The sequence below is a fragment of the Suricata suricatta genome, chromosome 16 (assembly GCF_006229205.1).
Source record: "Suricata suricatta isolate VVHF042 chromosome 16, meerkat_22Aug2017_6uvM2_HiC, whole genome shotgun sequence".
NCBI lineage: Eukaryota > Metazoa > Chordata > Mammalia > Carnivora > Herpestidae > Suricata > Suricata suricatta.
The window spans coordinates 4028579-4055834 of record NC_043715.1 but is presented as its reverse complement, the minus strand read 5'-3'; the positions used below and the strand labels follow the sequence as shown (position 1 = coordinate 4055834).

At 59.2% G+C, this 27256-nt stretch overlaps 3 protein-coding genes across 11 annotated transcripts in view; 2 read left to right on the top strand and 1 right to left on the bottom strand.

Annotated features, from left to right (window-relative positions):
- Positions 1-12996, top strand: part of DNAAF1 (dynein axonemal assembly factor 1) — a 19598-nt gene extending 6602 nt beyond the window's left edge. Inside the window, 8 exon segments of the mRNA XM_029924209.1 lie at positions 994-1115; positions 2595-2761; positions 4655-4921; positions 8997-9106; positions 10399-10455; positions 11275-11534; positions 11536-11621; positions 12629-12996. Of these exon segments, the coding sequence (XP_029780069.1) occupies positions 994-1115; positions 2595-2761; positions 4655-4921; positions 8997-9106; positions 10399-10455; positions 11275-11534; positions 11536-11621; positions 12629-12723 (1164 nt within the window). The 3' untranslated portion in view covers positions 12724-12996.
- Positions 12997-13271: 275 nt separating this feature from the next.
- Positions 13272-21989, bottom strand: TAF1C (TATA-box binding protein associated factor, RNA polymerase I subunit C). Of its 9 annotated transcripts, none has more exons than XM_029924202.1 (15): positions 21832-21989; positions 19365-19571; positions 18416-18497; positions 18210-18307; positions 18038-18127; positions 17865-17949; positions 17150-17307; positions 16810-16915; positions 16598-16715; positions 16446-16517; positions 16149-16284; positions 15848-15991; positions 15060-15234; positions 14843-14980; positions 13272-14758 (listed from the first exon to the last, which is right to left on the bottom strand). In XM_029924202.1, the coding sequence occupies exons 2-15, from the start codon at positions 19500-19502 to the stop codon at positions 13809-13811; spliced, it is 2490 nt and encodes an 829-aa protein (XP_029780062.1). In that variant the 5' UTR covers positions 19503-19571; positions 21832-21989; the 3' UTR covers positions 13272-13808. The 9 variants fall into 9 exon arrangements, with proteins under 9 accessions (XP_029780062.1, XP_029780059.1, XP_029780060.1 ...); XM_029924199.1 differs by having other exon boundaries at positions 16810-16926; positions 17069-17307; positions 17876-17949; XM_029924200.1 differs by having other exon boundaries at positions 16810-16938; positions 17876-17949.
- Positions 21990-23940: 1951 nt separating this feature from the next.
- ADAD2 (adenosine deaminase domain containing 2) lies at positions 23941-25433 on the top strand. Its single transcript, XM_029926141.1, has 3 exons — positions 23941-24209; positions 24318-24461; positions 25405-25433. Exons 1-3 carry the CDS (start codon positions 24002-24004, stop codon positions 25431-25433), a joined length of 381 nt encoding a protein of 126 aa, XP_029782001.1. The 5' UTR covers positions 23941-24001.
- Positions 25434-27256: the final 1823 nt, after the last annotated feature.

The window sequence follows — 27256 nt, the reverse complement described above, 5'->3', positions numbered from 1 at the left end:
GTCACGAGGTCCTCCCTCCTCAGCCGCTGCGCCGTCACGAGGTCCTCCCTCCTCAGCCGCTGCGCTGTCACAAGATCCTCCCTCCTCAGCAGCTGTGCCGTCACGAGGTCCTCCCTCCTTAGACGCTGCGCCATCACGAGTTCCTCCCTCCTCAGACGCTGGGCCATCACGAGGTCCTTTCTCCGTGTGTGCCCTAGTCCCCTCTTGTCAGGACACCTGTCAGGCTGGGCCAGGGCCCGCCCCATGACCACCTGATCTGAATCACCTCTTTAATTATTTTTTTAATGTTTATTTATTTTTGAGAGACAGAGAGTGAGCAGGGGAGGGTCAGAGAGAGAGGGAGACACAGAATCAGAAGCAGCTCCAGGCTCTGAGCTGTCAGCACAGAGCCCTACGCGGGGCTGGAACCCATGACCCATGAGATCATGCCCTGAGCCAAAGTCAGACGCTTAACCAACTGAGCCCCCCAGGCGCCCCAAAACAATTAGTTTTAAATGGTTCTCCCGGCCCTCATCTTGCCTGTTCACTCCTCCGAGTTCCGCAGGCAGGAAAGGAGGGGATGGTGTGTAAAGACGGGGGGGGGCGCGTTAGTGCTTCCTGGCCGCCTGGCCGCCGCAGTATACGCTTTCCTAAAACAGGTGCTGGCTGGGAAAGAGAGAAAACGATCAATTAGAGCGAGGGTTATGTCAGCAAAAGAGCTTGCGTGAGCAAAATAGTGCCCTCGCTGGCTTGGAGAGGCCTCCGGACACGCTCTCCGAGGCTGTTCTGGAAGGACGGTGAGATTTCAGATCCTGAGCTCAAGTGCAAGACAGGGCCGCTCCGTTGTCATCAGCTCTGATGACACAAAAGTGAGGCATCCCCTCTGGCTCCCGTGGCAGAGTCACGAGGAGGTGGCGTGGGCACACGCGTTGGGTTTTGTTCTCTCAGGGCGCCGCACATGTGACATCTTTCAGCGACACCCATTTTAGTAACCTCTTGGGTCCGTGCTTACAGCGTGTACTGAATTTGATGGGAAACCCCGTTATCAGACGCATCGCTAACTATCGAAGGACAGTCACTGTTCGACTAAAACATCTAACGTATCTGGATGACAGACCAGTTTTCCCAAAGGACAGGTAAGGAGGGGGAAAGCCTTTGGATCACGTTTCAATACGAAATTGTTGAGCACGCTTAATAGAGCACGTGTCCACATTTCTCACTTGTGAGCATTTTCACACATCATCACGCCTTCTTAGGAAACAAGTCTGATGGCCACCAAACTGTTCATAAGCAATTCCCTATTTTTGAGCACTTTATTCATTGATTTTTTTCTCATAACCCCCAATAAGTATCCTTGCACATAAGTCTCCAACCTTGCTGCTACTGATTTCCGCAAGGTGGAACTCTAGGAGTTGTATTACCGGATTAGACGGTGGTTTGAGCCTTTTCAAAGGTGCTTGTAAATACTTTCTAATTGTTTTCTAGAAAGTTTGTGACAGCTCATAACTTCAGCAGACACAGCCATGTGAAAGAAGTCTTAGCAGGGTTAACCGGTGAGGGAAGACTGTATCTCATTTAATTTTGGGGTGACTGCCGTGGCCGGGCGTCCTTACACCGTGTGTCAGGCAGGTGGATTTCCTCTCTCCGCCTAGAACTTTCTCCCAGGCTCCTTGTGAAGGCCTTTTTGTAAGAAAAAGGTTCGCAAGAGCTCTTTTTTATATTTGGAATATCGAACCCAGGACTGCCCTATGTGTTGTCATGACTTTATCTGTGTTTTGTTTTTTTAAGTTTTTTAACATTTATTTATTTTTGAGAGACAGAGACAGATCGTGAGCAGGGGAGGGGCAAAGAGAGAGGGAGACACAGAATCGGAAGCAGGCTCCAGGCTCTGAGCTGTCGGGGCTCAAACCCACGAACCGCGAAATCATGGCCTGAGCCGAAGTCGGAAGTTTAACCGACTGAGCCGCCCAGGCGCCCCTGGGAAGGTGACGCTTAGCCTTGAGGTTGCCAGGCTCCCTTCCAGAGTGGCAGCACTGCCCACACTCCCGCCAGCAATGAGTTACTTCTTGCTGCTCCGTGTCCTCGCCGGCATCTGGTGTCACCGTTGGGGACTTCCAGTCCTTCTAATTATCTTCCTTATAAATATTTTCTCCCCATCTGTGGCTTCTCATTTCATTGAAAAAACTTCTATTTTTAAACCGTGTGGTCTTTGTGCTAATGAGCTGTAGGAGTTTTTTAATGTATTCTATATACACATCCCTCAGCAGGCATACGATTTGCAAATACTTTCCCACATTCTGTAGGTTGCCCTTTTACTTTGTTCATGGTATTCCCTTTGTTACAAACAGTTCTGGTATCGATGGAGTCTCGATTTCTGTTTTTCTTTTGTTACCGCTGCTTTTGACATCACATTAAGAGGGCTTTGCCAACCACGAAAGGCGGAAGTGCGCACGTGTTGTCCGGTATCCTTGTGGCCACATGTCCCATGTGCCTTCAGCGTGACTTGGGGGAAATGAGCGCGTTTAGTCGGACAGCGTATGTTCTGAGTTTACTTTTAACCTGGGAAAATTGAAACCTCCACAATCTCTGGTTTTTTTGTGTGTCCTCATCGACAGAGCTTGTGCAGAGGCCTGGGCCAGGGGCGGGCTCGAGGCTGAGAGACAGGAGAGAGAGCAGTGGGAGAGCAGAGAGCGGAAGAAGATCACCGACAGCATCGAGGCCCTAGCGATGATTAAGCAGCAGGCGGAAGAGAGAAAGCTGCAGCAAGCCGGCCGGAAGGAAGGTACGCGCCCTGGACGGAAGCACTCAGCTCTCTGTGTAGACTAGAAATCTGGGCCGGTGAACTTGGTCTTTCGGTTTGAGGATTTATTTTTTTAATGTTTATTTATTGACAGAAAGAGAGAGTACGAGTAGGGTGAGGGGCAGAGAGAAGTAGAGAGAGAATCCCGAGCAAGCTCTGAGCTGTCAGCGCAGAGCCCAATGCGGGGCTCGAACTCATGAACCATGAGATCATGATGTGAGCCAAAATCAAGTGTCAAATGCTTAGCCAACTGAGCCACCCAGGTGCCTCCGGGATTTATTTTTGATCGTTCACACCCCCCCAATCCATGTGCTGTGGCCTCACCCTCCTACTGACAGGAATAGCCCCGGCATTCACGTGCAGTTCCAAGCCACTTTTCATGGTTAAAGCACAATCGTATTAAAAATAGCCTCAGTTTCCCAAAATAAACGCTGTACTGGTTTTCTGTGACCGCCGTAACAAATTACCATAAATGGGGGGGGCTGAAACCACACATTTATGATCACAGTTAAACAAATTTTTTTTAATGTTTTTATTTTATTTTGGAGAGAGATGGAGTGTGAGCAGGGGAGGGGCAGAGAGAGAGGGAGACACAGAATCTGAAGCAGGCTCCAGACTCTGAACTGTCAGCACAGAGCCTGACGCGGGGCTCGAACCCACGAACTGTGAGACCATGACCTGAGCTGAAGTCAGACGCCCAACTGACTGAGCCCCCCGGCACCCCTATGATCACAGTTTTGTAGGTCAGAAGTCTGACATGGGTCTCATAGGACTAAAATCAAGACGTGGGCAGGGCTGCATTCTTTCTGGAGGCTCCCGGGGAGAATCTGTTATTTCCTCTATCCCAGCTTCTAGAGGCGCGCATGTCCTTTGGCCTGTGGCCCCTCCTCCATCTTCCTCCGCAGAGCTGATGCCCCTGCACCCCTCTTTGGGATCCGCGTGGTGACATCGAGCCCACCTGGATAATCTGGGCTCATCGCTCCATCTCCAGGTCCTTAATCTCATCTCCAGGTCCCTTCCACCGCACGAGGTCACATATTCACAGGTTCTAGGATGAGGAGGTGGACACCTTTGTGGGGCCATTATTCTGTCCCCACAAACGAGTATCGGATTCATATCCAAGTACCATGGAGTCGTGCGGATTTCCCTCGCACCCCACACAGCAGTTACACCAGCCAGCGTCTATACAGGGGGACTTCTCAAATTTTTTTTATTAAAAAAAATTTTTTTAATGTTTAATTATTTTCGAGAGAGAGAATGATCAGGGAAGGGGCAGAGAGAGAGAGGGAGACACAGAATCCGAAACAGGCTCCAGGCTCTGAGTTGTCAGCATAGAGCCTGACGTGGGGCTTGAACTCACAAGCCTTGAGATCGTGACCTGAGCCGAAGTCGGACGCCCAACCCACTAAGCCCCTCAGGCGCCCCTCGTGTTTTTGGAAAAGCTTTAAGAATAGTAAAACAGACATCTGTCTTGTACCTACTTAGATTGGATTTACACACCATTCACACGCTCGCGAGCACTCACACACACACACACACACACACACACACACACACCCCTGTTGAGCCGAGCCTTCTGAAAGCAGAGACAGGCCCCACAGCCCCTACACCCCCACGCTGCCGTGCGCATCTCCTCCGAGCCTCCTGTGCTGTTCTCTTCAAGGCCACGTCTGTTCCACTAGACAGATGTGCCAGGTGGCCTCTCCGTGGACAGTTAGCTCTGCTGATTCACTGTGACGGACACCTTCGCCATGTCCCCGGCAGCCCCCTGAGCTCAGCCCCCCGCTCACAGTTCACTGCGTGTCCCCTAGAGGCGTCCAGACCCCTCGTCCCCCCAGGAGGTCTCCGGTTCACCTTTGGACTTCTCTCGCGCAGGGGCGGAGGCGGTGCCAGCCGGGAAGGACAAGGCGGATGCCACCGTGGAAGGGCCGGGAGAGCCTGGTGAGGAGGGAGGCAGGCGGCAGAGAATGGAGCTGTTTGTCCGGGAAAGCTTTGAGGCCAAGGATGAGCTCTTCCCGGAACAGCGGAGTCTCATAGAGGAGCTGCCCGGGGAGGCCAACAGAGGCGCTGAAGACCAGGGGCCAGAGGGGGCGCCCCCGGAGGAGGCCCCGAAGCCGGCCGCCCCCAGAGCTGCCTGTGAAGGTAAGGAGCGGGAGAGCCACACGAATGCGCCCGCGGGGACCGACACGTCCCCTGGGTCCGCAGCCTCTGAGCCACGCGCCTGTGGGGCCCGGGCTGCTTTCCACCTCTTCTGATTCTGTGTCTTCAGGATAAAGTATACAGGCTTCATTTTCTAGAGCTGCGCTGCCCGTGGGAATACAATGGGGCCATCACTGCACTTTCTGGTAAACAAAGTCAAAAGAAATGGGTGAAACACTATCGTTGTATTTTATCGAATCCATTATACCTAAGACATAATCATTTGCAGCGCCTGGGTGGCTCAGCCGGTTAGGCATCCGACTTTGGCTCAGGTCATGATCCTGCTGTTCAAAACCCCAAGCCCCACGTCGGGCTCTGTGCTGGCAGCTCAGAGCCTGGAGCCTGCTTCCAACTCTGTGCGTCCCTCTCTCTCTGCCCCTCCCCTGCTTTTGTGTGCTCTCTCAAAAATTAAAGACATTTTTAATTTAAAAAATATATAATCATTTAAACAACGTAAAATTCTCTTTTTAAAGTTTATCTTGAGAGAGAGAGAGAGAGAGTGCATGCGCACATGTACACCCAAAAGCAGGGAGGGGCAGAGAGAAGGAGAGACAGAATCCCAAGCAGGCTCTGAGCTGTCAGCACAGAGCCCAACTCAGGGCTCAAACCCACAAACCGTGAGATCATGACCTGAGCTGAGATCGAGAGTTGGACGCTTAACTGACTGCGCCCCCAGGCGCCCCTGAACAATGTAAATCCTTAAGGAGATACTGTTATTGGCGCTACATGTTCCGAGTCCAGCATGTTCTGCCACCTTGCATCCCGATGCAGACGCCAACTCTCAGCGGTTCAAGTGAAATGTAGTCGCTCTGAAAGCAATGAGTTGTCTCACGCTGCTTCCGTTTCAAATTTCAAGTGAATGAGAAATACAAAGACTTCAGCCCCTCAGTACTGGTCACATCTCACCCGCTCCGTAGCTGAACGCGGCTGTGGCTACAGAAGCAGACGATGCAGATCTGGGCAAAGCAGGCCGCCTGGCAGGTTCCGGCCACGCTCCTTGGGTCCTGCTAACTAGCAGAGAAACCCAGGACCCACCGGGGCTGCTGCCCTTCACCTGTGGCCCTGCTTCGTTGAGCCGGACCTGGACAATGCCCCGTCGGTGGGGCCTTGAGAGACGGGGCACGTTTCGTCCCCCCGAGCAGCCTTGGGGGTTTAAAAGTCGGGGAGCTCAGCTGTGCTGGCCCAGGACACAGGGATCCCAGAAGGAAGGTCCCCGCTGTCTGGGGGAGACCTAGAAGTAGCCCTGTCCCCAGACCACCGAGGATCCCAGCCCGAGGGGCAGCGGCCACACCCCAGAGGCCCAGCACGGATCAATTCTCTTTCCAGCTAAAGGATCTGAACAGAGCAGACCTTCCTGACGATTCACCCTCCGGAGCCCCACCGTGCTCCCCTCCCCCAAGTACTGCCCCACCCCCACGGGGATCGAGACCCACAGCCTTTTCTCCAGGGACACCGGAACAGCCCAACGCCTTTGACACGCTGTGCGCATGGGAGATGCAAGTTCACTTTAGGAAGGAGGGTGAACGCAGGGAGGGATGGACCGGACCACCCATCAGGACCTCAGGGGCGCTGTCCCTGCTGGCGCCTGAGACCCAAGAATTTCCCGAGAAACAGTTATGTCTGCAGGGCCTTGGCAGAGAAAGGAAACAATGCTCCCTGCGGCTCAGCTCGCCCCTCTTCCACGCCGGTCACCGCTCTCCAGACTTTGCCACAAGGCTGGAGTGCTTCTCTTAAAGCGGGACTTGTTCTGAATAACCTCTTCCTTAGGAAACACGCGGGCGGCTTTGTATGCCCACGGCCTGGCTTTGCTGGATGGGGCTGTTAGCCCCCCAGGGCCTGGTCGCCCTTGTGCCCTGAGAGAATCTCTCAGAAGGGTCCGTTTTTCCTCAGGTTCCCACAGGTGGACACAGGATAGGCCTTGTGACTTAAAAGGCACAAGCCAGCCGTGCCCACCCGGGGAGGCTGACCGTCCGGGCCACGCTTGCACCTGCTGGCTCCCTCCCGGAGCCTCTGCTCTGAAGCCAAAGCTAGAGCCCGGCGGCAGAGGGTCCAGCAGCGAAGCCATCCCTGGCCTTCTTGCGTGGACAGAGGACACGGGTGAAGAGAGCCGGCTCGCGGCGGCCTCCATGGTCCGCAGCGCAGACACTGCCGCTGTGCATCTGACGCCCGTGGGTGCTCAATGGAGGCCAGAGGGTCCCAGGCCGGGTCTTGCGTGGCCTTCCAGCCACCTTGGAAGGTACATGCCGTCATCACGGCCCCATTCTATGGAGGTGGAAACCGAGGCTCAGAGAGGTGACGTAGTAACTTGCTCCCAAGTCGAGAGCCAGCAAATGGTGGCGGTGGGGACTGAAGCCAGAGCCGCCTCCAGAGCCCACGCTGGATTCCAGATTCCTCCCTCACTTGGCAGGGCTGCGGCCTTCGCTTTCCGGCCCCCCTGCGCATCCCGAGCACTGAGCGGGCAGAGCAAGGGGACCTTTCTTCTACTTCCATTCAGACGACTCTGAGAAAGGCATTCCCATTCAAATGACCCAAGAAAAGCAAATCTAAATATAAAAACCTTAAAAAAATTACTTTTCCATTCACCTTTCCTGCGTTGGACGGTCTTTCCTCACAACCAAAGGACAAAGGACAGAGGGAAAGAAGACATAACCATGCGACCAGCCCTGCTGGGAGATCTCTCGCACTTAGGAGCCCGGCACGGGCCGCCTGAGTCACTCCCCACCCCCACCGGAAGTCCGCATCTCCGACCAGAAGTCACGTCTCTGGGCAGAGGGGGCAGGAAGGAGAGTGGAGGGTGCCCCTCCCACCCCCACCGTGGGAATCCCGGCACCTTCCGCATCTCCCTAGAGGGGCTTCCCCTGCTCTGGGTGGTCACGAAGTCGTCCGAGAATGACACAAGTGTTTCACTAAGACACCTGCGAGCAGGTGGGGCCGTGCTGTGTCTACAGAGACACCCTGAGATCAAAGCCACGTCCAACCCTCCCTCAGCTGCGTGACCTCAGGCAAACCCCACATCCTCTCCGCGCCTGCTTCAGCCTCTGGGAAATGAAGAGAGCCCCTTTGCCACGGTGCGGACGCGATGCACCCTCTCCCTGCCTCACCTTTTACCAAAACAAAGCCTAAGCAGATCGTCTGTTAGGAAAAAGGAACCTGCCACTGCCTGGCCCCCCCCCCCACCCCGGGTCCGGTGGCTGGGAAGTCGGAGACACAGTGCCATGAACAGGACAAGTGGAGCAGGAGGAAGGGCCAACCAGGCGGGGAGAGGGCCACAGGAGTTATTACAAGCACAGAATCCGAGAAGCCACAGGGATGGCCGTGTGGAGGCCATGACCGCTGGGCCTGGTGACTGAAGGGCCACAGTGGCAACCACAGAAATCCTTGGCCCGCCTCCTTGCTTCCCGCTCCATCGGTGCCCACTGTGGCTCTGGGCTACGCTGGACCTAAGTGTGACCAGAGAGTTGAGCTGTTGATGTCTAATAACTGCCGCCAAGACCCGGAAGAGCAAGCTGAAGACGGGACCTCGGATCGGGTCAGGGGGACCTAGGAGAGCGGGAGCCACAAGTAGGAAGGAGGAGCCCATCCCGACTCCACGCTCCCGGCAACCCTGCGTGGTTACATCATTAGCGGGCGCCCCGACACCCGTGCCGTGACCGGGGACAGGCAGTCCCAGTGGGTGGTGGGCTCAGCCCCTCCTGGCCAGGGCCGTGACCTTGGCCTCCCAGCATCTCCCCAGCGGGCCTTTGTTTCCTTGACAAATCAGTGACCTGACGAGCCCTTCTGGGCACCGGCGGATTCCGCGCTGCTCGCCGACTGATATGTTTATCTTCCCGGGGTCCCTGCCGAGTTTCAGCAAGACGGTGGCTTTTTCCTCTCCTCCTCTTTAGACAGAGCCCTGTCCTAATCCGGGGGTGCTCACGGCTTCTGCCCCAGGGCCTGGCCTCCCCTGCTCTTGGGCTTGTCAGCCTGACTACTGTGCACACAACCAGCCCCAAGGTTGATAACTCTGTGTTGTCCTTAGAGTCAGCGCCCCAGACTGTGGCCACTGACGGTGCGTTAGGCACAGGACCTGGCGGAGACGAGGATCCGGACACCATGAGACCGGAGGCCCGGGAGCAGCTCCTCATCCATGTACGTAAAGAGCGGCGTCTGGAGAGACGGGTCCGCCTCGCCGTTGGCATCAGGTCACACCCAAACATTCAGAGCCCCAGCTCGCCAAAGCGGGCTCCGAGGCCAGTGGGCTCGCCGTTCCCACGCTGGCCAGGATTCACTCCAGACCTACTGAGCAGACCCGCGTTCAGCCACGATCTCCCGGGGGGGGGGGGGGGGGGGGGGGGGGGGGTCAGACACGCGCACGTTCGAGACTGAGACGGGCCGGCGCCGAGGTTCCCCGCGAGTCACACGGCCTGGCCACCCTGTCCCGCCGGCCTCACACAGAATTGTTAAGAACAGGATGTTTGTCACCAGAGCCTCTGCTCCCCCAGGGACAGCTGTCCAGCTGACCTGTTTGGCCTTGAGAACAACACCCCTCCTCCCAGATGCTCCATTTTGGGACTTGCCGTAAAAACTCCGGCCGTGGGAACGGGAACCGTGGGAATTCACCATTTTGTCACAATCCCTAGGAAGCGTGTTTGGGGGGGGCAGGCGAGGAGTGGGGAGGCGTTCCTCACCCCTGCAGCCTCATGCCCAGCGGGCAGCTGGCGCTCCCTGGCGTCGCCGGGAAGGCTGGCCTGCTGCTCTGGGCACGAGCGGGCCCCTCCAGCTTAAACCCGCGCGCGCAGCTGTGCCTGCCTCCGCCCCCTCCCTGGCAAACCTCACAACTTCACGCGGGTCCCAAACCTCTTCGAGGTGGTAGGTACCATTATCATCCTCGTTTTACAGATGAGGGGATTGAGAAACAGAGGTTAAGCAACTTGCCCAAGGCCACAGAGCAGGAACACGACACCAGGCAGTCTGGCTACGGAGCTCACCCACCTAACCGCACCTGTGCTGCCCTGGGGGCTGCAGATGAAGCGACAGACAGCAACGGACCCACAACACCCAAGCCTCCCAGCTGTCGGGGGGGGGGGGCGGGTCCCGGCTGTACTCCCTTCTGCCCCCCCAGAGCCCTGGGACTAACTTGTACACCAGGGATGCGTGTGGTTTGGGCCCCAACACTTTCCACAGAGGAGGTGGCAGTGTCTGTAACGCCACAGGGAAGCAGAGCGAGAGGTAGAGGTTCCTGCAAACCTCGGTCACGGTCACTGATGAGGTGCGGGTGCCCGACACTCGTGCATCGGGAGCGTGCACACCTGCCCGTCGGGTCCTTCCTCGTTTCTCCAGCGCACTGTGCACGGGCACCACCCAGGCTCTCGGGCCTCGCGCACGCGTCTGTGTCACCCACATGTGCGCCGCCGGGTGACGGGGACTGTTTGCTCTTCCAGGACCTGCCCGACTTGGAGGACGTGGACGCCGGCGAGCCTCTGGACGGCCAGGACCAGGTCGGGAGCCCTGCCTTCCCGCACAAGCCTAACGTCATGTCGCTTATGGGGCACAGCCCCTCAGCGCGAGCCAGGCGCTCCTGCCCCCCAGCACCGTGCCCTCGGCCGTCCCCCACCGGAGGAAGGGCGGCTGTCACGGCGGCCTGCTTCTGCGAGGTCTTCCCGAGGGCGCATTCCGCCATGACGTTTTGTACCTGCTCCTCATACATAACTACCTGACGACTGGTCTGTCCTTCCGGGGCACCGCATGCTCGTTTTCGGGATATTCGTCCTGTAGCGGCACACAGGCGGGGACGGACAGTGTCGGCGGCAGGACGGGGACTTCTCCTGGGGGGACCCGAGCCGCTGCGCTCCGGCATCGCGGGGTCTGGGGGAGAGGAATCCCTGAGGCGCCGTCTGTGCGCAGGAGCTCATCATGAAGGAAGGAAATGCACACGGACCACAGCCCCCCCCTCTCCTCCCCTCCCCCCCGCCCCGGGGGCTGCATCTGGGCGAGGCCGAGGCTCAGAGCAGCGGCGACCTGGAGCCCCGGGAGGGCTGGCGTGGCGGGCACGGGGTGGGTGAGGGGAGTGTGGCCACGCACAGCTGGCAGCGGGCCGCCGAGGGGCGCGGCGTTGCTGGGGAGCTCAGGACGGCTGGCCGAGGGCACCCCCGCCCCCGAGGCCCGACTTCCCAAGGCCAGGGTGCTGGGCTCCCCGCGCCTTCCTGGTACGTGACAACAGAGTATGTTATGACCAGCAAGAGAGCAGAGTCAGCGCCAGGCATCTGACTGTGACCATTGTGAACACGGACACGCTCTCAACTTTTCTTTCTCAACAGGTGTGCGTCACAAAGGTTACAGCCATCTCGGGCTCCAGCGATGACAGCGACCCTGAGCTGGACTGCGCCTCACTCCCAGTGCTGGGAAACACCCCAGACGCCCTCTCAAGCATATTCGCGGTCCCCAAGGGCGCCTCGAGGAAGGCTGAGACGCCCTTTGCGCACATAGTTCAAGCAGCAGCAAAGGGGGGCTCGGAAGCCCAAAGTAGAGACACCGCGTCCCCACGCCCGCTGATTCAGGAGCTCCACGACGAGGCGCCTCCAGATGTCCCCAACCTGCCAAGAGGGCGCCACCCATCCCCCTTCCAGTGACAGGGACAGTGACCTCCTTTCAGCCTCTCCCCCAGGTAATGCCACCCTGTGAGGCTTTGATGAGGGGGAGGGAACGAACCGCTGACCCCAGACCCAGGGAGGGCAGCCAGCGGGCTGGAGAGGGCCGATCACGGCAGACCTCGGAGACGGTTGCAGATGGTGTCCGGCTCGGACGTCGCTCCCTGCTGCTTGCTGGCCGGGGCTGGCAGGCTGCAGGGCGGACACGCTCCCGGGCGGGCATCTCCGGGGCTGCTTAAGGCCACGCAGGTCTCAGGGGGGCTGGGGCACCTGTGTTGTCACCTCCCATCACCATCCGATCCTCGGCCTCGGCAGACCCAGACTTCTGAGGGAGGGCGGGGTCCGGGGACACCACGACTAGGAGCGTGGGAAGGGAGAGGGTGACTGAGGCCTGAGCGTGGGGTCCTCCACGTGAAGGTCCACGATCGGGTGCACGAGGAGTGAGGTGGTGCGGGCAGGGAAGGGAGGTTCAGCACAGGGAGCGCCCAGAGCTCCTGGCTGGCCAGGTGGCACACGTGAGGTCACAGACCAGCATGTCTGCCTGGCCTGGCGCGCGCACGCGCGCGCACACACACACACACACACACACACACACACACACACACACACACGGCCGGGGAAAGCAGGTGACAAGCAAACCGGGTGGGGTACAGACTGAACTGTCCTTGGGCATCTGCTGAACCCAGACCATTCCTGTTCTTAGCTGGGCAGACTGCTTTTTCTATTTTTTTTTTGCAGACACACAAGAGCAGGGGAAGGGCAGAGGGAGGGAGAGAGAGAATCCCAAGCGAGCTCCACACTGTCAGCGCAGAGCCTGGTTCGGGGCTTGAACTCACGAATCAGGAGATCATGGCCTGAGCCCAAATCAGAAGTCAGTTGCTTAACCGACTGAGCCCCCTGGGCGCCCCTGCCAGGCTCCTTTCTCAACGCCAGCCCGCGTGGTTGACCCAAGGCCACGCACAGGAAGAGGGGAGGCGCTGACCACACTTCCCGGAAACAGTTACCTTCCCGCCTGCCTCTTCAGGAAACATTGCCGAGAACGAGCCACAGTCGGGGACAGAGCCTGCGGAGCCCGAGGCAGGAGACAGCCGCAACGACATTGAATTTGGCTTGGACTGAACCCCAAGGTGGGCCTTCCACCCCTAGACTAACATGGATGGTGAAGCCGTGACCAGGGCCCCCGGTGGGTGCAGCCCCCCACCCCGGCCTGGTTCCCCTTTCTTCCAACAAGCTGCACTTCCTGAGGGCGCCGGGGCCTCGGCTGCCATGTGGGCCTGTCGCACGGCTCCTCCCACACCAGTGCCCCCCCAAGTGCCGTCCCCGTCCCCCGTGGTGTAGGCTGTGTAACCGCGAGCGGCTCCTGAGAGCATTACAGACGCACCAGGACCCGCCCGAGTGAGTCAGCGTGTGATTTAACACCTGCGCGAGTCGTGTGCGATCCGTCCCACCAGGGACCCCAGAAGAGAGTCAGTCTTTCTCTTCACGTGTGAGTGGGAACCTAGAAGCAATCCTGGTGTCCTGTGACATTCCGGGGGGGCTGTTCCCCACCCCCAGGACAGCAGGATCGTCCACTGAGCCACGGGCTTCAGGGGAAGGGACTTTAGGGGTTCCGCGTCAAAAGCTATGCAAGGGGACGCTGCCAGCCTCAGGAACTTGATCGCTCAAAACCACGTTCGGCCAAGTTTATTCAATCCCTACACGTGGGCCGAGGGTCTCCCCCAGCAACCGTCAGATCACGGTGGAAACTGCTCAACACTCACCAACCAGCACCAGCACCTGCGGCCTCCCTGAGCTCGGCAGGGCACCGGCCGTGACCCCGGTGCCAGTGGGGGCTCGGGAGGCCCTGGCTCCCGTGCAGCACAGCCCGTGGCCTGGCCAGGGCTCCCGCTTTAAAGCACAACACTGTCCCCCGGAGGGAACCCCCACCCAGGCCGGGACCCCAGGGCCTTGGCAGCATGTGGCTTGGACTGACCCTCACGCCACAGCATACGCAGGAGAAAAGACTACTCTGTGGTCCCCGTTGCTCTCACTTGGCCCCCATCATTTTGGGGGTCTCTCCTGCAGTCCCGTGACCTCCAGGAAGCAGAAAGGTCTGCTCCCTGGAGACGGTTCTCCTCACTTCCCAGCCTCCAGCCGCGGAGGGCGCAGCTGTCCCTGAAGGCGGCCTCCCAGGATAGGGGTTGCGGGGGGCACCTCCTGGGGCCTCAGAAGCCCATGCGGGGCCTCTTCCGCGGCGGCTGGGAGCCTGAGGGGGTGGCCCGGCCGCTAGAGGCCTGCGAAGAGGCCACGGCGGCACCTCCCAGGGTGTGCCTTCGGATCGGCTGCTTGGCTGAGCCTTCCTGGAGGGCCTGCTGCCCGGAGGGGGTGGCCTGGACACTGGAGGCCTGGGAGAGGGGTGAGGAGACGCCCCCTGGGGTGTCCGCTTGGAGCGGAAGCTTGGCCATATAGTCCCGCAGCGTCTGCCGCCGCTCCGAGGGGACACGCTGAGCCCACGGCTCCTGGGTCAACTTCTGGGGGGGCGGGGTCACTGGTGCTTGAGACCCGGCCTCAGGGGACGCCCGGCGTGGGCTGGGAGGGGGGCTGGTGGCATCTGACGGGTCCAGGCGGCCACTGAGGGAGGAGAAAGTGCTGGACAGCTGAGTCCGGCGCTTGGGCCGCTTGGGCCGTCTCCCGGGCCCCGAGCTGCCGCCCTGCTGCCTCTCCCACCAGGCGGCCGCCCGGCCCTCCCAGGCGGCCTCCAACCGTGCGCGGAGCTCGTCCTCAGGGCCGGGCTCTGGGGCGGGTGGCGGCTCCGCGGAGGGCACGGCGCCCAGGTCCCTCCGCAGCAGGAGCCGCCCTTCGGCCATGGCCGCTCGGAGGCCCTCCAGCCCTCTCTGTTCGCCCTGCCGCTGTTCCACGCAGCCCAGCACCCGGCGGTGGGAGAAAGCGGGTGCTGTCCAGACGGGGGGAGGCGACGGCACCTCCAGCAGGCCCTTCAGCCAGTGGCCGCAGCGGGCAGTGGCTTGGGGGCTCCAGGAAGCTGTGGGGGCACGGGAGTCGGGCCCGGGGTCCTCCTGGAGGCGGAGGCACTGGTGGAAGACGTCCCCAGCTGCGGAGAGCTGGAAGAGCAACAGGGCTGGCGTGGAGGTGGAGGACGGAACGGTGGCAACCAGACCTGGGGGGCCAGGGGGGACGGTGATGCCAGGGGCCTGGTGGGGGCGCAGGCCCCCCGCCCCCTCGTCCCGCTGCCCCAGCGCACCTATCGTTGGTGCTTTCAGACGCTCCTGCAGCCGCCACTGACTCTTGGGCTCCAGCAGGGGGAACGCAGAGAGGGAGTCGCTGCTGGAGGGGAGAGACTGGGGGGGCCCTGCCAGCCGGGGTGCGGAGGTCCCCGCTCCTGGAGGGAGGATGGAGAGCTGAGGGGCCGCCCAGCTTCCTGCGCCGCCCCCCCACCCCCAGCCCTGCCCGGTCCTCACCTGCGAGCTGCAGCAGCCGCAGGTCCCCGCCCTGGGCCCCCAGCAGCAGTGGCCGCGCGTGGCCGGGCCGGGCCGGGGGCAGCAGCTGGGCGAACAGGGGGGCGGAGGGGAGCTCGTGCTCCCACTTCAGCAGGGGCACCAAGGGGAGGCGCTCATCCACCAAGTAGAGCGAGAACTGGGGGGACAGGAAACGAGAAACAAGCCTCAGGGCTGTGACTATTTGACTGGGGGGGTGTGGGGGAGGGGGGACACGACTGCAGGGGCCTACGATGGCGGTGAACGTGGGGAGGCTGCGACCCAGGAGGCCATGCTGCGGGGGATGGCTGTGTGTGTTGGGGGGGGGCAGATGTGACCCAAGGGGGCCACGCAGGTGAGGCCTGTGAGAAAGGTCTGATGAAACAGGTAGCTCTGTGTGGCCCCCTCCCTGGCTCTCAAGAGCTGAAGCCCCAGAGCTGTCACGGGAGACATTTCCCAGGTGCGTCTGTCACCCCGAGCACCTCATGGGGACAGGCTCTCAGGAGACGCAGAGAAGGCTTGTCACAGAGAGACCCACCAGGCCTCAGCTGGGCCCTCCCGCCCAAGCCCACAACCTACACTGGAGACACACCTACTAACACCCCGGGGTCCTGGAGGGGGCGGGGCGGACCCTCAGACACCCCTGGACACCCCACGCCTTCCTTCCCTCACCCGGGCCATCCCTGGGGCCACCTTAGGCCCCGCCCACCCGTCAGCTCATTTCAGATTCCCTGCCTGACACTGTGCAGGGGGGAGGAGGGGGCGGTGCTCACCTGGGTAAGGATGAGGTGGAGCGTGGGGTGCAGGGGCTCGGGGCCGCACCCCCCCAGGCACTGCGCCAGCAGGACACGCTCCCCCTTCTGACACGCTGCTTCTGCCCCCCCGCGGAAGAGCAGCAGGCCACAGCCAGGGGGGCCCTGGGCGAGGAACCGGGTCAGCCGGGGGGCTGCGGCCAGACCTCCCGCCTGTCCCCCCCGCTGGGGGCCCTCTGGGGAGGCCCCCTTCCCGGCCCTGCCCTCCCCCGTGTGTCCGCTCCATCCCACTGCTGCGCCAGCACCGGTCCCCTCCCCTCACCTGAGTGTCGACGATTTTCACTCCCGTGCGGTCGCCCACGGTCAGCACCCGGGGGTGGGCCGTGAAGTCTGCCCAACGCCAGGGAGAGGGGTCCCGGAACACGAGGGTCTCGGGGTCCTTGTAGATCTGCTGCAGCCTTGGGGAGACAGGCCGGCCGTGGGAGGGGAGACAGGCTGGGGGGGGTATACCGGGGAACACGGCCCAGGGTCCAGGACATGTGGCATGGGGCACACGGGCTGTGGTTGGGGGGGGGGTTGTTTAGAGGTGCAGAGGATTTCTGTAGGAAGGGGGCGTTACCCGTCCTGAGGGGTCCACAGGCACACGGTGCCCGACCGGCTGCAGACGGCCAGCTCCCCGGGCAGGTGCGGGCTGCAGGGAGGAGTGGGGTGAGCTCAGCTCCCTCTTCCCACGCCCCTCTCCTCGCAGGCCCGCTCGTCCGAGCCCCTCACCTGAGGCTGATCCCTGTGGCCCCCTTCCCGACCTGCAGCACCTGGAGGGGGACGGGCCGCCCCTGCTTGCTGACCTTCCACAGGGCACAGTGGTAGTCAGACCGGACGGCCAGCAGGGCTGAGGGACGGAGAGGGTCACGGTCAGAGTCAGGCAGCAGGTCAGTCAGCGAGGGAGCAAAGGAGGGAGGAAGGGAGGGGTCTGAGGGACTCACATTCCCCCTGCACGGTGCGCGTCACCACCTGCCGGACGGGTCCACGGAGCCAGATGTGGCCAGGGTCCCCGAGGGTCCGGGGGTCACCGCTGGGGCTCACGATGACCTGTTGGAAACCTGGGCCTCTCGCTAAGGAGAAGCATGCGAGCTCTGGTCCCCGCAAATCCCCCGTCCCCCCATCCTGCCCGGAGACCACGCAGGGAGCAGCCCCTTCCCCCACGGCGCCGCCTCCGCAACCCCGCCGGGCGCGGAAGGATACACAGCTTGTCTAGGGCGCCTCCCGCAGGGAAGACCAGCTGTCCCTCCCGGGGTGCCCTTCCGGGCACCCAGGCCATCGCACCCCCGGTAAACGCATCGTCCAGGAGAAGCTGCTCCCACCGCAGGGCCAGCTCCTCGTGCAGCAGCTCCCCCAGGATGCCGGCCACCGACGTGCCCAGGACCGGCCCCCCAAGGATGGAGAAGCGGCGCTGCCGGAAGCTGAGGGAAGCCCAGGGACACCTGGGGACGAGAGAGCAGCAGGGCTGAGGCCGTGGCAGTGACAGTGACAGAGAGGAGGACTAGGTTCCCTCCCAAGGGAGGCCGGGCCAGCAGGTGCAGTTTTTATCTACCTAGAAGTTCTTCCTTTGGCAAATGCCTCCAACCCCATTCCCCAGCCCCACACGCTGCAAGGGTGAGTGGCTCACGGAGAAGCAAGACGGGACCAGGCCAACCACACCCTTCCCAGAACTTCTGCTGGTGCCTCCGGAGAGACCCCCGTTTTTTCCTTGAAATCCTAAGCTGTTTTACTGCCGCTTAGACACTGTGCGTCTAGAGTATGACAAGCCAAGCGAAGGAGAAACTACAGGGCCCTATCAACGTTACTTTAGCACCCAGATGCAGCCATGCCTGCAGTCCATGAATTTAATTCTCTCTCCCACTTAGAGCTGCTGTTGTGTGTGACCGACGGCTCAGAACTGCACGGGGCACGGGAGGGGACCGTGACGGAAACCCGAGTCCGTGCCCTGGCTCCTTCCACACCCCCAGCAGTGAGGCCTACGCAGCCCGGGCTGTCTCACTGGCCACTTGCCCCCAGGGCTGATGTCCGCCGAGGTCCTGGAGGAGGCTCTTGACACTGACCACTGTCTTCGTCTTAGAAAGGCTCTGTGTGGAAAGGCCTCGTCAAGCTTGTGCCCCCATGGCCACCCCAAGAAGCGGGGACCCCTCTCCTAGCAGGATGGGAGCTACTCACCCGTGCTCCCTCGAGTCTGAAGTTCTCCAGCATCAGCTTCCCCAGAGGCGCAAAGGCCACATCCCCGTGGTCCCACAGGAAGCGACTGAGCTGTGGGAGAGGGGCCAGGTCACTGAGCACAGCCCTGGCCACCTCGCAGCCACACAGCCCTGGCCACCGCTCGGCCACTCACCTGCTCCGTGACGTCCAGCACGGCCTGGGGCTTTCTTCGGAAAGAGACCCCTCCCCGGAAAAGCAGGTCCTGGGCGGTCACCCCAGGGTCCCAGGGATCTGAGGAACAGTGAGGCTGGGAAGGGGGTTTGTCTCGGGAACTGGAAAGGGCCCAGAAGCGACACGGGGAGCAGCTTGGGAGGGATCTCCAAGGACCAAGATACTTACCGGGACCAGGAGGCAGCAAGGGAATGGGACCTGGGGTCTCTGGCTCCCAGAGCGGGGCTGTGGCCACACATGACACCCCCTTCTGAGGACACACAAGCCCGACGACAACACGGTCAGCACGGCCCCAGGCGCTGCCGGCATGTGTCATTTATTAACTCACTGGTATAACAGTCCCCATCACTTTACTGGTGAAGAAATGGGGGCATGGGGAGGCTGGCCCCAGACACAGCTAAGGGGAGGGTGGGGAGCTCAGGGCTGTGCTGAGTGTCAAAGGAGGAACCCCCCAGGCCACGACTGGTGACCCGAGTGCCGCCTGACTCCCACTTCCGCCCGGGGAGACGGAGCGGTTACCTACCCGGGGAGCCCGCAGGCTTGCCCGCCTGGCATGATCCTTAGGCAGCCTGTCTGCGGGTGGGAGCCAGATGGCTTGGGCTTCCAGGGAAAGAGCCTTGTCCTTCCTGTCCTAGAGGCCTCTCCTCCCCGCCGGCCTCATCCCTTCCCACCACCCCACGCCCACCCCTTCATCCCCACCGTGCTGGTTCAGAGCCCTCATCACACTCGGTTAACGATGTATCCTTTCCCCACTGGTCTGTTCTCACTCAGCCGGAACGCTTAGTCCCACACGCAGAGGATGGATGTGACTCACTCACGCTGGCTTCCCGGGGCCTCTAAAGGTCCCCAGCACCGCACAGGGGCCCATCAGTGAGTATCTGCTGGGCAAATATGGGAAAGACAGAGCAAGGGGAGGGAGAGGCGAGCGAGGCAAAAGCCGCTGTTCAGGAAAGCCTCTGTGGAGAGTGGGGCGTCCTCCGTAACCCCAAGGGGAGGCTCTGGCTAGGCCTGTGTCTTGGCGGATTTGCGCCAATGCCTCCCCCCGGCCCTCATCCTGAAGGTGGGTGTGAATGCGGAAAAAGGGGGCCCGTGGAGGGGCCCTTCCCGCCATCCTCACCTGGTAGCTCTGGGCCAGGGGCTCAGGCAGGGCGAGCGCGTCTCTCCAGCTGCACGTGGATGACAGGTCGGGGCCGTTACTCAGACCGAGGGGGCCGGTCCTAAACAGCGTGGGGGGCAGGGAGCTGGGGAAGTCCATCCCGGAAAACCAGAAGGACGCAGCAAGAGCTTTCTTGGAGACTCAAACCTGACGATGCTTTCCAGCACTCTTGGGAGAGGAAAAAAAGGGCTAGGATTTTATTTCGGGAGGTGGATAAGGAAGAAGAAATCAACATGTAGCCTCCTGCCAGATATTAGCGCTATATTAAAATCACCCAGCCAACCAGGAGGGAGCCGACGACAATGGTGATGGGCAACGGCAGCCCGGGAAAGCCTCACTCAGAAGGCGGCATCTGGCACAGCCGAACATCATGAGGAACAGAACCAAGCAGAGGACTGGGTCTAGGGCTCCTGGCAGAATGAACACGCGCAAACGTCCTGGGGCAGGGAGGGGTGTGAGAAGCAACCAGGGAGGCCACAGAATGGGCGAGGAGCATGGGAGGGGATGACATCGGCCCGGTGGTGAGCGCTCAGCCTCTACCACAGCTGTCACATGTTACAATCACACACTTGTAGGCTGCACACCCTACACCCCAGGCTACACTCCCAAGACCAATTCAAGTTCACCCAAAGCCAGGGAATGAGTCTTTTTCATCTGTCCTCCCACTGTCAGTCGCGGTACCTTGCAGAAAAGGCAACAGTGTGCTGATTAATAAATTTATGTCTTGGGGGGCACCTGGGCGGTTCAGTCGGTTGAGGATCCGACTTCAGTTCAGGTCATGATCTCTTGGTTAGGGAGTTCGAGCCCCGCATCAGGCTGTGTGCTGACAGCTCAGAGCCTGTGTTTCCCTCTCTCTCTCTGCGCCTCCCAAACTCGCACTCTCTATCTCTCAAAAATAAATTTAAAAAGCACTTAAAAATGTAAAAACATAAATTTATGTCAAAAGAATGGAAGTTAAGAAAAACAAATTTACGTCAAAGGACTTTGCCAGATACAAACTGCTCTAGAAGAATACACAGCCATGTCACCCGTCTTTTTTATCAACCACAAAAACAACTGCAGTGTTCACTTACTGAACACCAGCATCTGCCCAACACAGGCTGCGTGTGTCAGTCTTCTCTTGCCCCTACTATGGAGCTCAGGAAACTGAGGCTCAGGAAAGAGCGAACTCCCCGAGGCCAAGAGCTTGACCCTCCCGCCCCCCATCCAATTCAGAGTCCAAGTTCTGAACCCCTTCTCTCCCATGCATCCGAGAGCAAACACTAGCATTAGTCTTGGTAAGCAGCAATCTTTTCCCTTGGAACAGCCACTGTATTTTATAAGTTTACTCTGTAATCTCCCTACATCCACGTATCTGGTGCAAAATTCCCATCACACGGAGGCACCAATAAACACTTCTCAAATGAGCGCTTCCTCGTGGCACTTCAGCCTCACTCTACGTAGCCTGATCTTTTGTGAGAGACCGTGAGCTCTTCCAGGACAGATACTGTATCTGATTCATCCTCCGAGCTCTGCAGGCAGTCCTCCTCTTTCCCATAGCAGGACAGGAGAGAGCAGTGGCCAAGGAAGTGCTCAGTGAATCCTTGTGCAAACACTGGCTTCCACAGGACCTTCTGTCTTGATGGTAGTTAGGGAGCACCCACGCCTCCCCGAGGTGGCTGCATCCCTGATAAAGCAGTGTACCATATCCCCAAACACATCTCCAAGCTCACGTCTGGCTCATCTCTTGTGCCTGGGCTCCAAGCACAGTGGCCTCCTTGGGGATTTCCTCGCCGGACCTCCTTTCACTGCACACTATCTCTCTGCTTAGAACCCACACCAGCACCCTTCCCGCCCACCTACAAAATCCTACTCCTCCTTCGGATTCCCGGACTGGAAGCTTCGGGCAGGCTCTCCTCCCCACCACCTGCACCCTTTCTCCAGAGCACGCACTGCAATGTGTGATTAGATGTTTAAAGCCGAAACTCTGATTCGAAGCTGCTCTAACAGTCCCTCCTCATGGGGCAGAGACTTCACTTCTTCCCATAGTAGCGACCCGCGCACATAAACTGAAAGAACAAATCCGGAAACGAACGACAAGAAAGGATTCAAACAGCCTAAAACAATTCCGGGCAGGCAGAGGGAGCTGGTGGAGCCCACGAGCTCGGAAAAGCCCCCCGACGAGGCAGCCTCATTTCCCGCCCTCACCTCCGACCAGCAGAGGCCCCGCGGGAACTGCTGTGCGCCGGCCGGCTGCTGCCACAGGTTGCATCTGTGGGAGCCTCACCGCTTCCCGACGCAGGAGCTGACACCCCCTGCGCAGCGGCTGCGGAACCTGTCCCAAAGTCAGCCGGCGTGGAGCCCGCGGACACGCGCACCGACCGACTGGAGCTCCGCTCGCTGCCCGGAGACCCCCTCGCCCCGCCGTCCGCGCGGCGCGCGCACTTACGTGGCCCGGACCCCGCGGTGCTCGTCGGCGGCCTGGAGCTCCGCGGGACACCCGCCTAACCCGCGCGCCACGAGGGAGCCCAAAAACTACACGCCGACTCCAGCGCCCGGGATGGAACGCACCACGACGGCAGTTAACAGTCTTCCGGGCAGGGCCGGAAGTGCTCCCTCGAAGGCAGGAAGTCCCGCCTCCCAACCTGGCCTCCGCGGCCGCTGTGGAGCGCCACCTCCCGGGTGGAGGGGGAATGGGAATGGAGGCGGCGCCTTGGGCAGTACATGGATATACAGTCCCCTCAGGTCCGTGTAGTGAAGGCCAGTTTGACGCAAATTCGAATCCCATCCCTGCAGGCTTGTTGTTCAGTATTAAATTTATTCATTCAGCAAACACTGAGTACGGAGCACCTACTATGAACCAAGCCCTGGATCAGTGAGTAGAAATCCAAAGAATTTATAACTAGGGGTACCGGTACCCCTAGAGTGCGCGAGACTCTCCCAGTGGTCCCGCAAATATAGCTCTAGGCGTTGCTTCTCAAGTTCTAGCTTCCATCCCATCACTTGAATGGAGTGCAAAACAGTTACTGGGTGGGGGTGGAGGGGACCTGATCATTTGCATTCCTTAATTCCCAAGTGATGTTGATTGTGTTTGTGGGGCGGGGAGGATTACATTTTAAGAACTACTGTGCAATCATAAGTCTCACCATCATCTTAACCCAATAATTCTCAAACTCGAGCGTTCCAGAATCCCCTGGAAGCCTTATGAAACTACTTTGCTGGGCTCCACTCCCAGAGTTTCTGGCTCAGTAGGTCTGCGATGTAATTCAAGAATTTGCATTTCTAATGAATTCCCAGGTGATGCTGGTCCAGGCACCACATTTTGAGAACCATTATTTTTATTTTTATGTTTAAAATTTTTTTTAATTTATTTTGAGAGAGACAGAGTATGAGCAGGGGAGGGGCAGAGAGCAAGGGAGAGAGAATCCCAAGCAGCATCCACAGTGTGGAGCCCAACAGGGGCTCCATCCCACGACCCTGGGATCGGGACCTGAATTGAAATCAAGAATCGATTCAGATGCTTAACCGACTGAGCCACCCAGGCTCCATGAGCACCGGTATTTCTGAAAGATCAATTTCTAAGTCTAAGTGTCTAATTTCAGGCCAAGAGTCTGAGACTTTTTTCTTTGGTGGGTGGCTATGAGAGCATGCCTCTCTCCTGCACGCTCTTCCCAGGCTGGAAGTCCCTGGACCCACTACTCTTCATTTACGCCTGCTTCCACACTTCCTGCTCAGCCTTGTCTCCCCCAAAGGTGGCAGTCAGTAGCAGCAGCAAGAGTGACAGATCTTACAGACTATGAACTCAGTAACGGGTCCTATTTTCCTGTTCACTGGCGCCTATAAAGCTCCTGTTAAATTTGTGGCCGCTTAAAACATTTGCATGCTACATCATAGAAGGCCATGTGTAAATTGTCTGCATCCCTAACTTCATTTTGTTTTTGTTATTTTTCCTTTATCCCTAGTCTCTTAAAGAACTGCTGTCCTGGGATATTTTTATAAGCCAACTTAAAATTCCTTCTGAAAAAAAAGGGGGGGGTTGCCAATGGTTAATTTTGGCAAGCAGCTTCAGGAAAGCCTACAGTTTTCAGAGAGTAAACCTTCAAATGCTGTGCGGCTGCTTCCATTGAGAACACCTGCGTTTATCAGACCACTATGCCCCTCCCCCACGCAAGCTTATTGTTGGGGAACACTTTGGTGTGATGAGTGTGGTTGGGGGCATCATGGAACGGGAGGAAGGCTGAAGCTCTGGACGCGCACCCCATACCTTTCCCGGGTCTTTACTTCCAGGACCACAAAGGGCTGGAGAATAGTTAACTGGACGCCGCCGCCTTCCTCCCCTCCCGACTCCCGGCCTGAAGTCCCACGAGATACCGAGATCCCGCAACCTGAGCTCCACATCCTGACAGTTGGTATCCAGGAGGCTGGCCTTCCCATTGGCTGGGCAGGCTGTCCGACATAGCTCTGCAGGCTCTCATTGGCCAGCAGTGAGGTGGGGGCGGAGCTTGCCCTGGAAGGTCCACCCAGCCACGTGCTCCTCACGTGAGGCCGCGCCAGCGTGTGTAAAAGGGCACAGTCAGTGAGATTGGGTCAGCTGTCCCCTAGGGTCCCCGTATCCAGCCATGGCGTCACCAGCCAGCACCGCCTCAGGCACGGAGGACAGTGGCCGCAGGAAGCCTCGCCTGGCGGCGTCGCTGCAAATCATCCCCAGGCCCAGCCCCTGGCAGCCGCCAGCCCCCCTGGGTCAAGACCCCTGGGAGCTCGTGGCCGCCCCCAGCGCGGAGAACGACGGCAGGGACGGGCAGCCCGAGGCCTTGGCAGCAGGGGACGGTGGGCCCCGGGCGGGGACCGGAGTCGGGGAGCCGGGGGCAGCCCGGGCACGGGAAGACGTGGGGACACGGATGGGGTGGTCTCCGAAGGTCTCCGTCCTGCCCGCAGGGCCTGCCAGGGGCTTCCCGACGGTGGCCGGGCAGCTGGGTCTGCAGCTCAAGGACCCGGTGCCAGGCCAGGCCATGGCCTTGCTCACACAGTACGCAGCCAGCGTGGGCGTGTCCCTGACCTTCCGAGAGGACAAGACGGCAGGTGGGACCCGGTGGCTTGCGAACGCAGCGCTCCCTGGGCTAACCCCTGTGGTGGAGGAGGGGCCGTGACCCGGGGCCTGCACCTGCGCCTGGAGCGGAGGCCAACCCGCTGTGAGCCCCACGGGCCTACACGTGGGGTAGCACCAGCCCCATCAGCTGGGGTGGGGGTGGGCTCTCCTTCTGAAACTTGGACAAGTTAAGGGACTTGGCCCAAGCTACCCAGCCTTTCACCACTGTGTTTTTGAGGGCCGAGTACATGCGATTACAGTTGCCATGGCAACATTGTAGCTACCCGAGTGAGGCCCAGGCCCCTGACTTACCAAGCACAGTGTGAAAATGGCGGCATTGGCAGGAGCTGCGGTCCTTACCATGTCGTTTCATTTTCCTCAGTGTATCCCCACCCCCCCACCTCTGACGCAGACACCCAGAGTGGGACCCCAGGTCCTAAACTCAGGTCCCCAACCTTACACCAGAGCATTCTGGGTGTCTAAGGAGATGGTAAGACAGTTATCTGTCCAGCTGTTGGGAGCATTTCCCAAATGAACAGCTCACAAAAAGGTACTGTATTCAAAAAGGGCCGTGAAAATGGGGCTTGTTTTCATCAGGGATGCTGAGGCAGCAGGCGTGGAGATGATCCTCAAGGAGAAAGCAGCACAGACCCTGGGAACAGGGGACGCAGCTCGCCACATAGGGCCATGGAACACAGGACCAGAGTTGGTTGGAAGGCAGAAGCATGGGGAGAGAAAAGCACAGAGCCTTTGTTGGGGTTTTCTCAGAAAGAGTGGTGGAGGCAGGATAGGTACACTGGGTAGGCTCAGGATTGTACAAGGCAAGGCACTGAGTAAGTTTGGGGCTTATGAGGGTGTCCCTGGGGTGATCTAGGGCTGATGGTCGGGGTATGAGCTCTGGATTGGTTGGTGTCTATATCAGAGATGTGTTTGCAGGGAAGTGTTTGGCCATTAGTCGGTGCTAGGATCTCTCCAGGATCAAGGCCCCAAATTCAGAAGCATCAAGAATGCAGAAAATAAGAAGGATTCAGCACAGATGAGCATAGCTAGCATTCTTGGGTTCTGGACCATGAGCCAGGCAAATGAAGGGCTTCTGCCACATGAACTCATGGAATGTTCATGGCTGTTCCTCGAGGGAGGCACAGTACTGTCCCAGCCATTTTACAGATGGGAAGACCGAGGCCAGAGAGGCTATAGCCACATCGCACAGTGTGAACCACTGGGTTGAATCGCCTCTCCCTTCTGCTTTGGATACCCCTGCCCCTTGTTTACATGGGTGGGTGCTGTTTTTAGTTGTTATAGTTTTTATTTGATAATCTTTTAAAGAACAGTATTAAAAAAGAAATGCCTATAAGCTCTTCCCCCAGATCTAGTTAGCATTTGCGCCTTTGTGGTGTGTATGTCTCCCTCTCACTTTATATTTATTTGTATATAAATACATAATTTTTTTTCTGACCAAAGTAAATTTACTCCTTAAATGCCCAAGTGCAGACTTCCTAAGGACAAGGACGTTATTTTATATAATGACAGTAAGTGATCTCATTCTGGGGCTAGCACCCTGATGTTACCTAATCGCCTGTGACACCTGAGTCGGGCCAGTGGTCCCAGTAATAACCATTCCCCACCCAGCATGACCTGTAGCGTAGCGGCCCCAGCTCTTTGGTCTCCTTTTATGTGAAACCGTTCCCCAGCCCATCTTTGTCTTCGGGAAAATGGACTTTTTTGAAGAGAAGGGGCTGGCGGTTTTGTAGAAAGCCCTACCCTTTGGGTTTGTGTCTTCCCTCAGGACTGGGGTCGGGTTAGGATTCTGACCACGCGCACGCGGTGAGCTCCTGTCCTTGGCCGCCCTGCCCACTGGGGGGCCTGTGCTCTGTCTGTCCCACCGCTGGGAGGGCCCCTGTCCACGGGGCCACGCAGAGTCACGCAGGCCTGTGGCGCAGGGGCTTGTCAGGGCTCTCTGCGGGGTTGGCAGCCCCGTCTCCCCCTCCCCCTTGCTGTCTCCAGGTCCGCGCTCCAGAAGCATCCTTGCTCTTGGCCTCTGCCCCTCGACAGCCGGTAGACCTTAAGGCTGTTTTGCCCGGGAAAAACAAACCAAAAAACTGGTTGACGGTTTGGTTTGACAGTTTGGTTTCATTTCTCCCCCCGACTCGGGACTCCCATTTTCGTATTGTGCAAGCCCTGGCCGGCAGGGAGGTCCACACACGGTTCGAATCCCCGCTTCCCAGAGAAGGTCACACTGTCCACGGACGTGTGACAACACGCCTGGGCAAACGACAGCATAGGGGCGTGTGCAACACGAGACGCAGGCCTCGGCCAGCCCCGGGGGGCCCGGTGTTTGGAAGCGGGCTCCTCTCTTGAGAGGTTTTAGCCAAGAAAGAAAATGTACGCTGCCGACCGAGGAAACGAATCCGCAAGCAGATAAGAACAGTCAATGCCCTGTGTGAACGCGGGGCTTTGAACACCAGACCTTGGGTAGAGTCCCCAGAACAGAATCCATTCCTTGTGTGGGGTTGCCGTGAATCCACGCTACGTGTTCTGAGTGTGCTCAAATGTTTTGTGGTGGTCTTTCTAATCGATGTGACATTATGTCCTTTTTAGTGAACCCTCCCCCCCCCCCGCTCCGCCCCTTTTATTTGCTGTGATTTTCTTTTATGGCAGAATTGCCTGACGGCTAATAGTTTGCAGTGAGGGTAGGGGTGGGGTGAGGAGGAAGCGGCTGACAGGGGCCGTGGCTCAGGGGGACCCAGGAGGGGGATGGAGCGTGGGCTCACAGCTTCACCACCCCCCC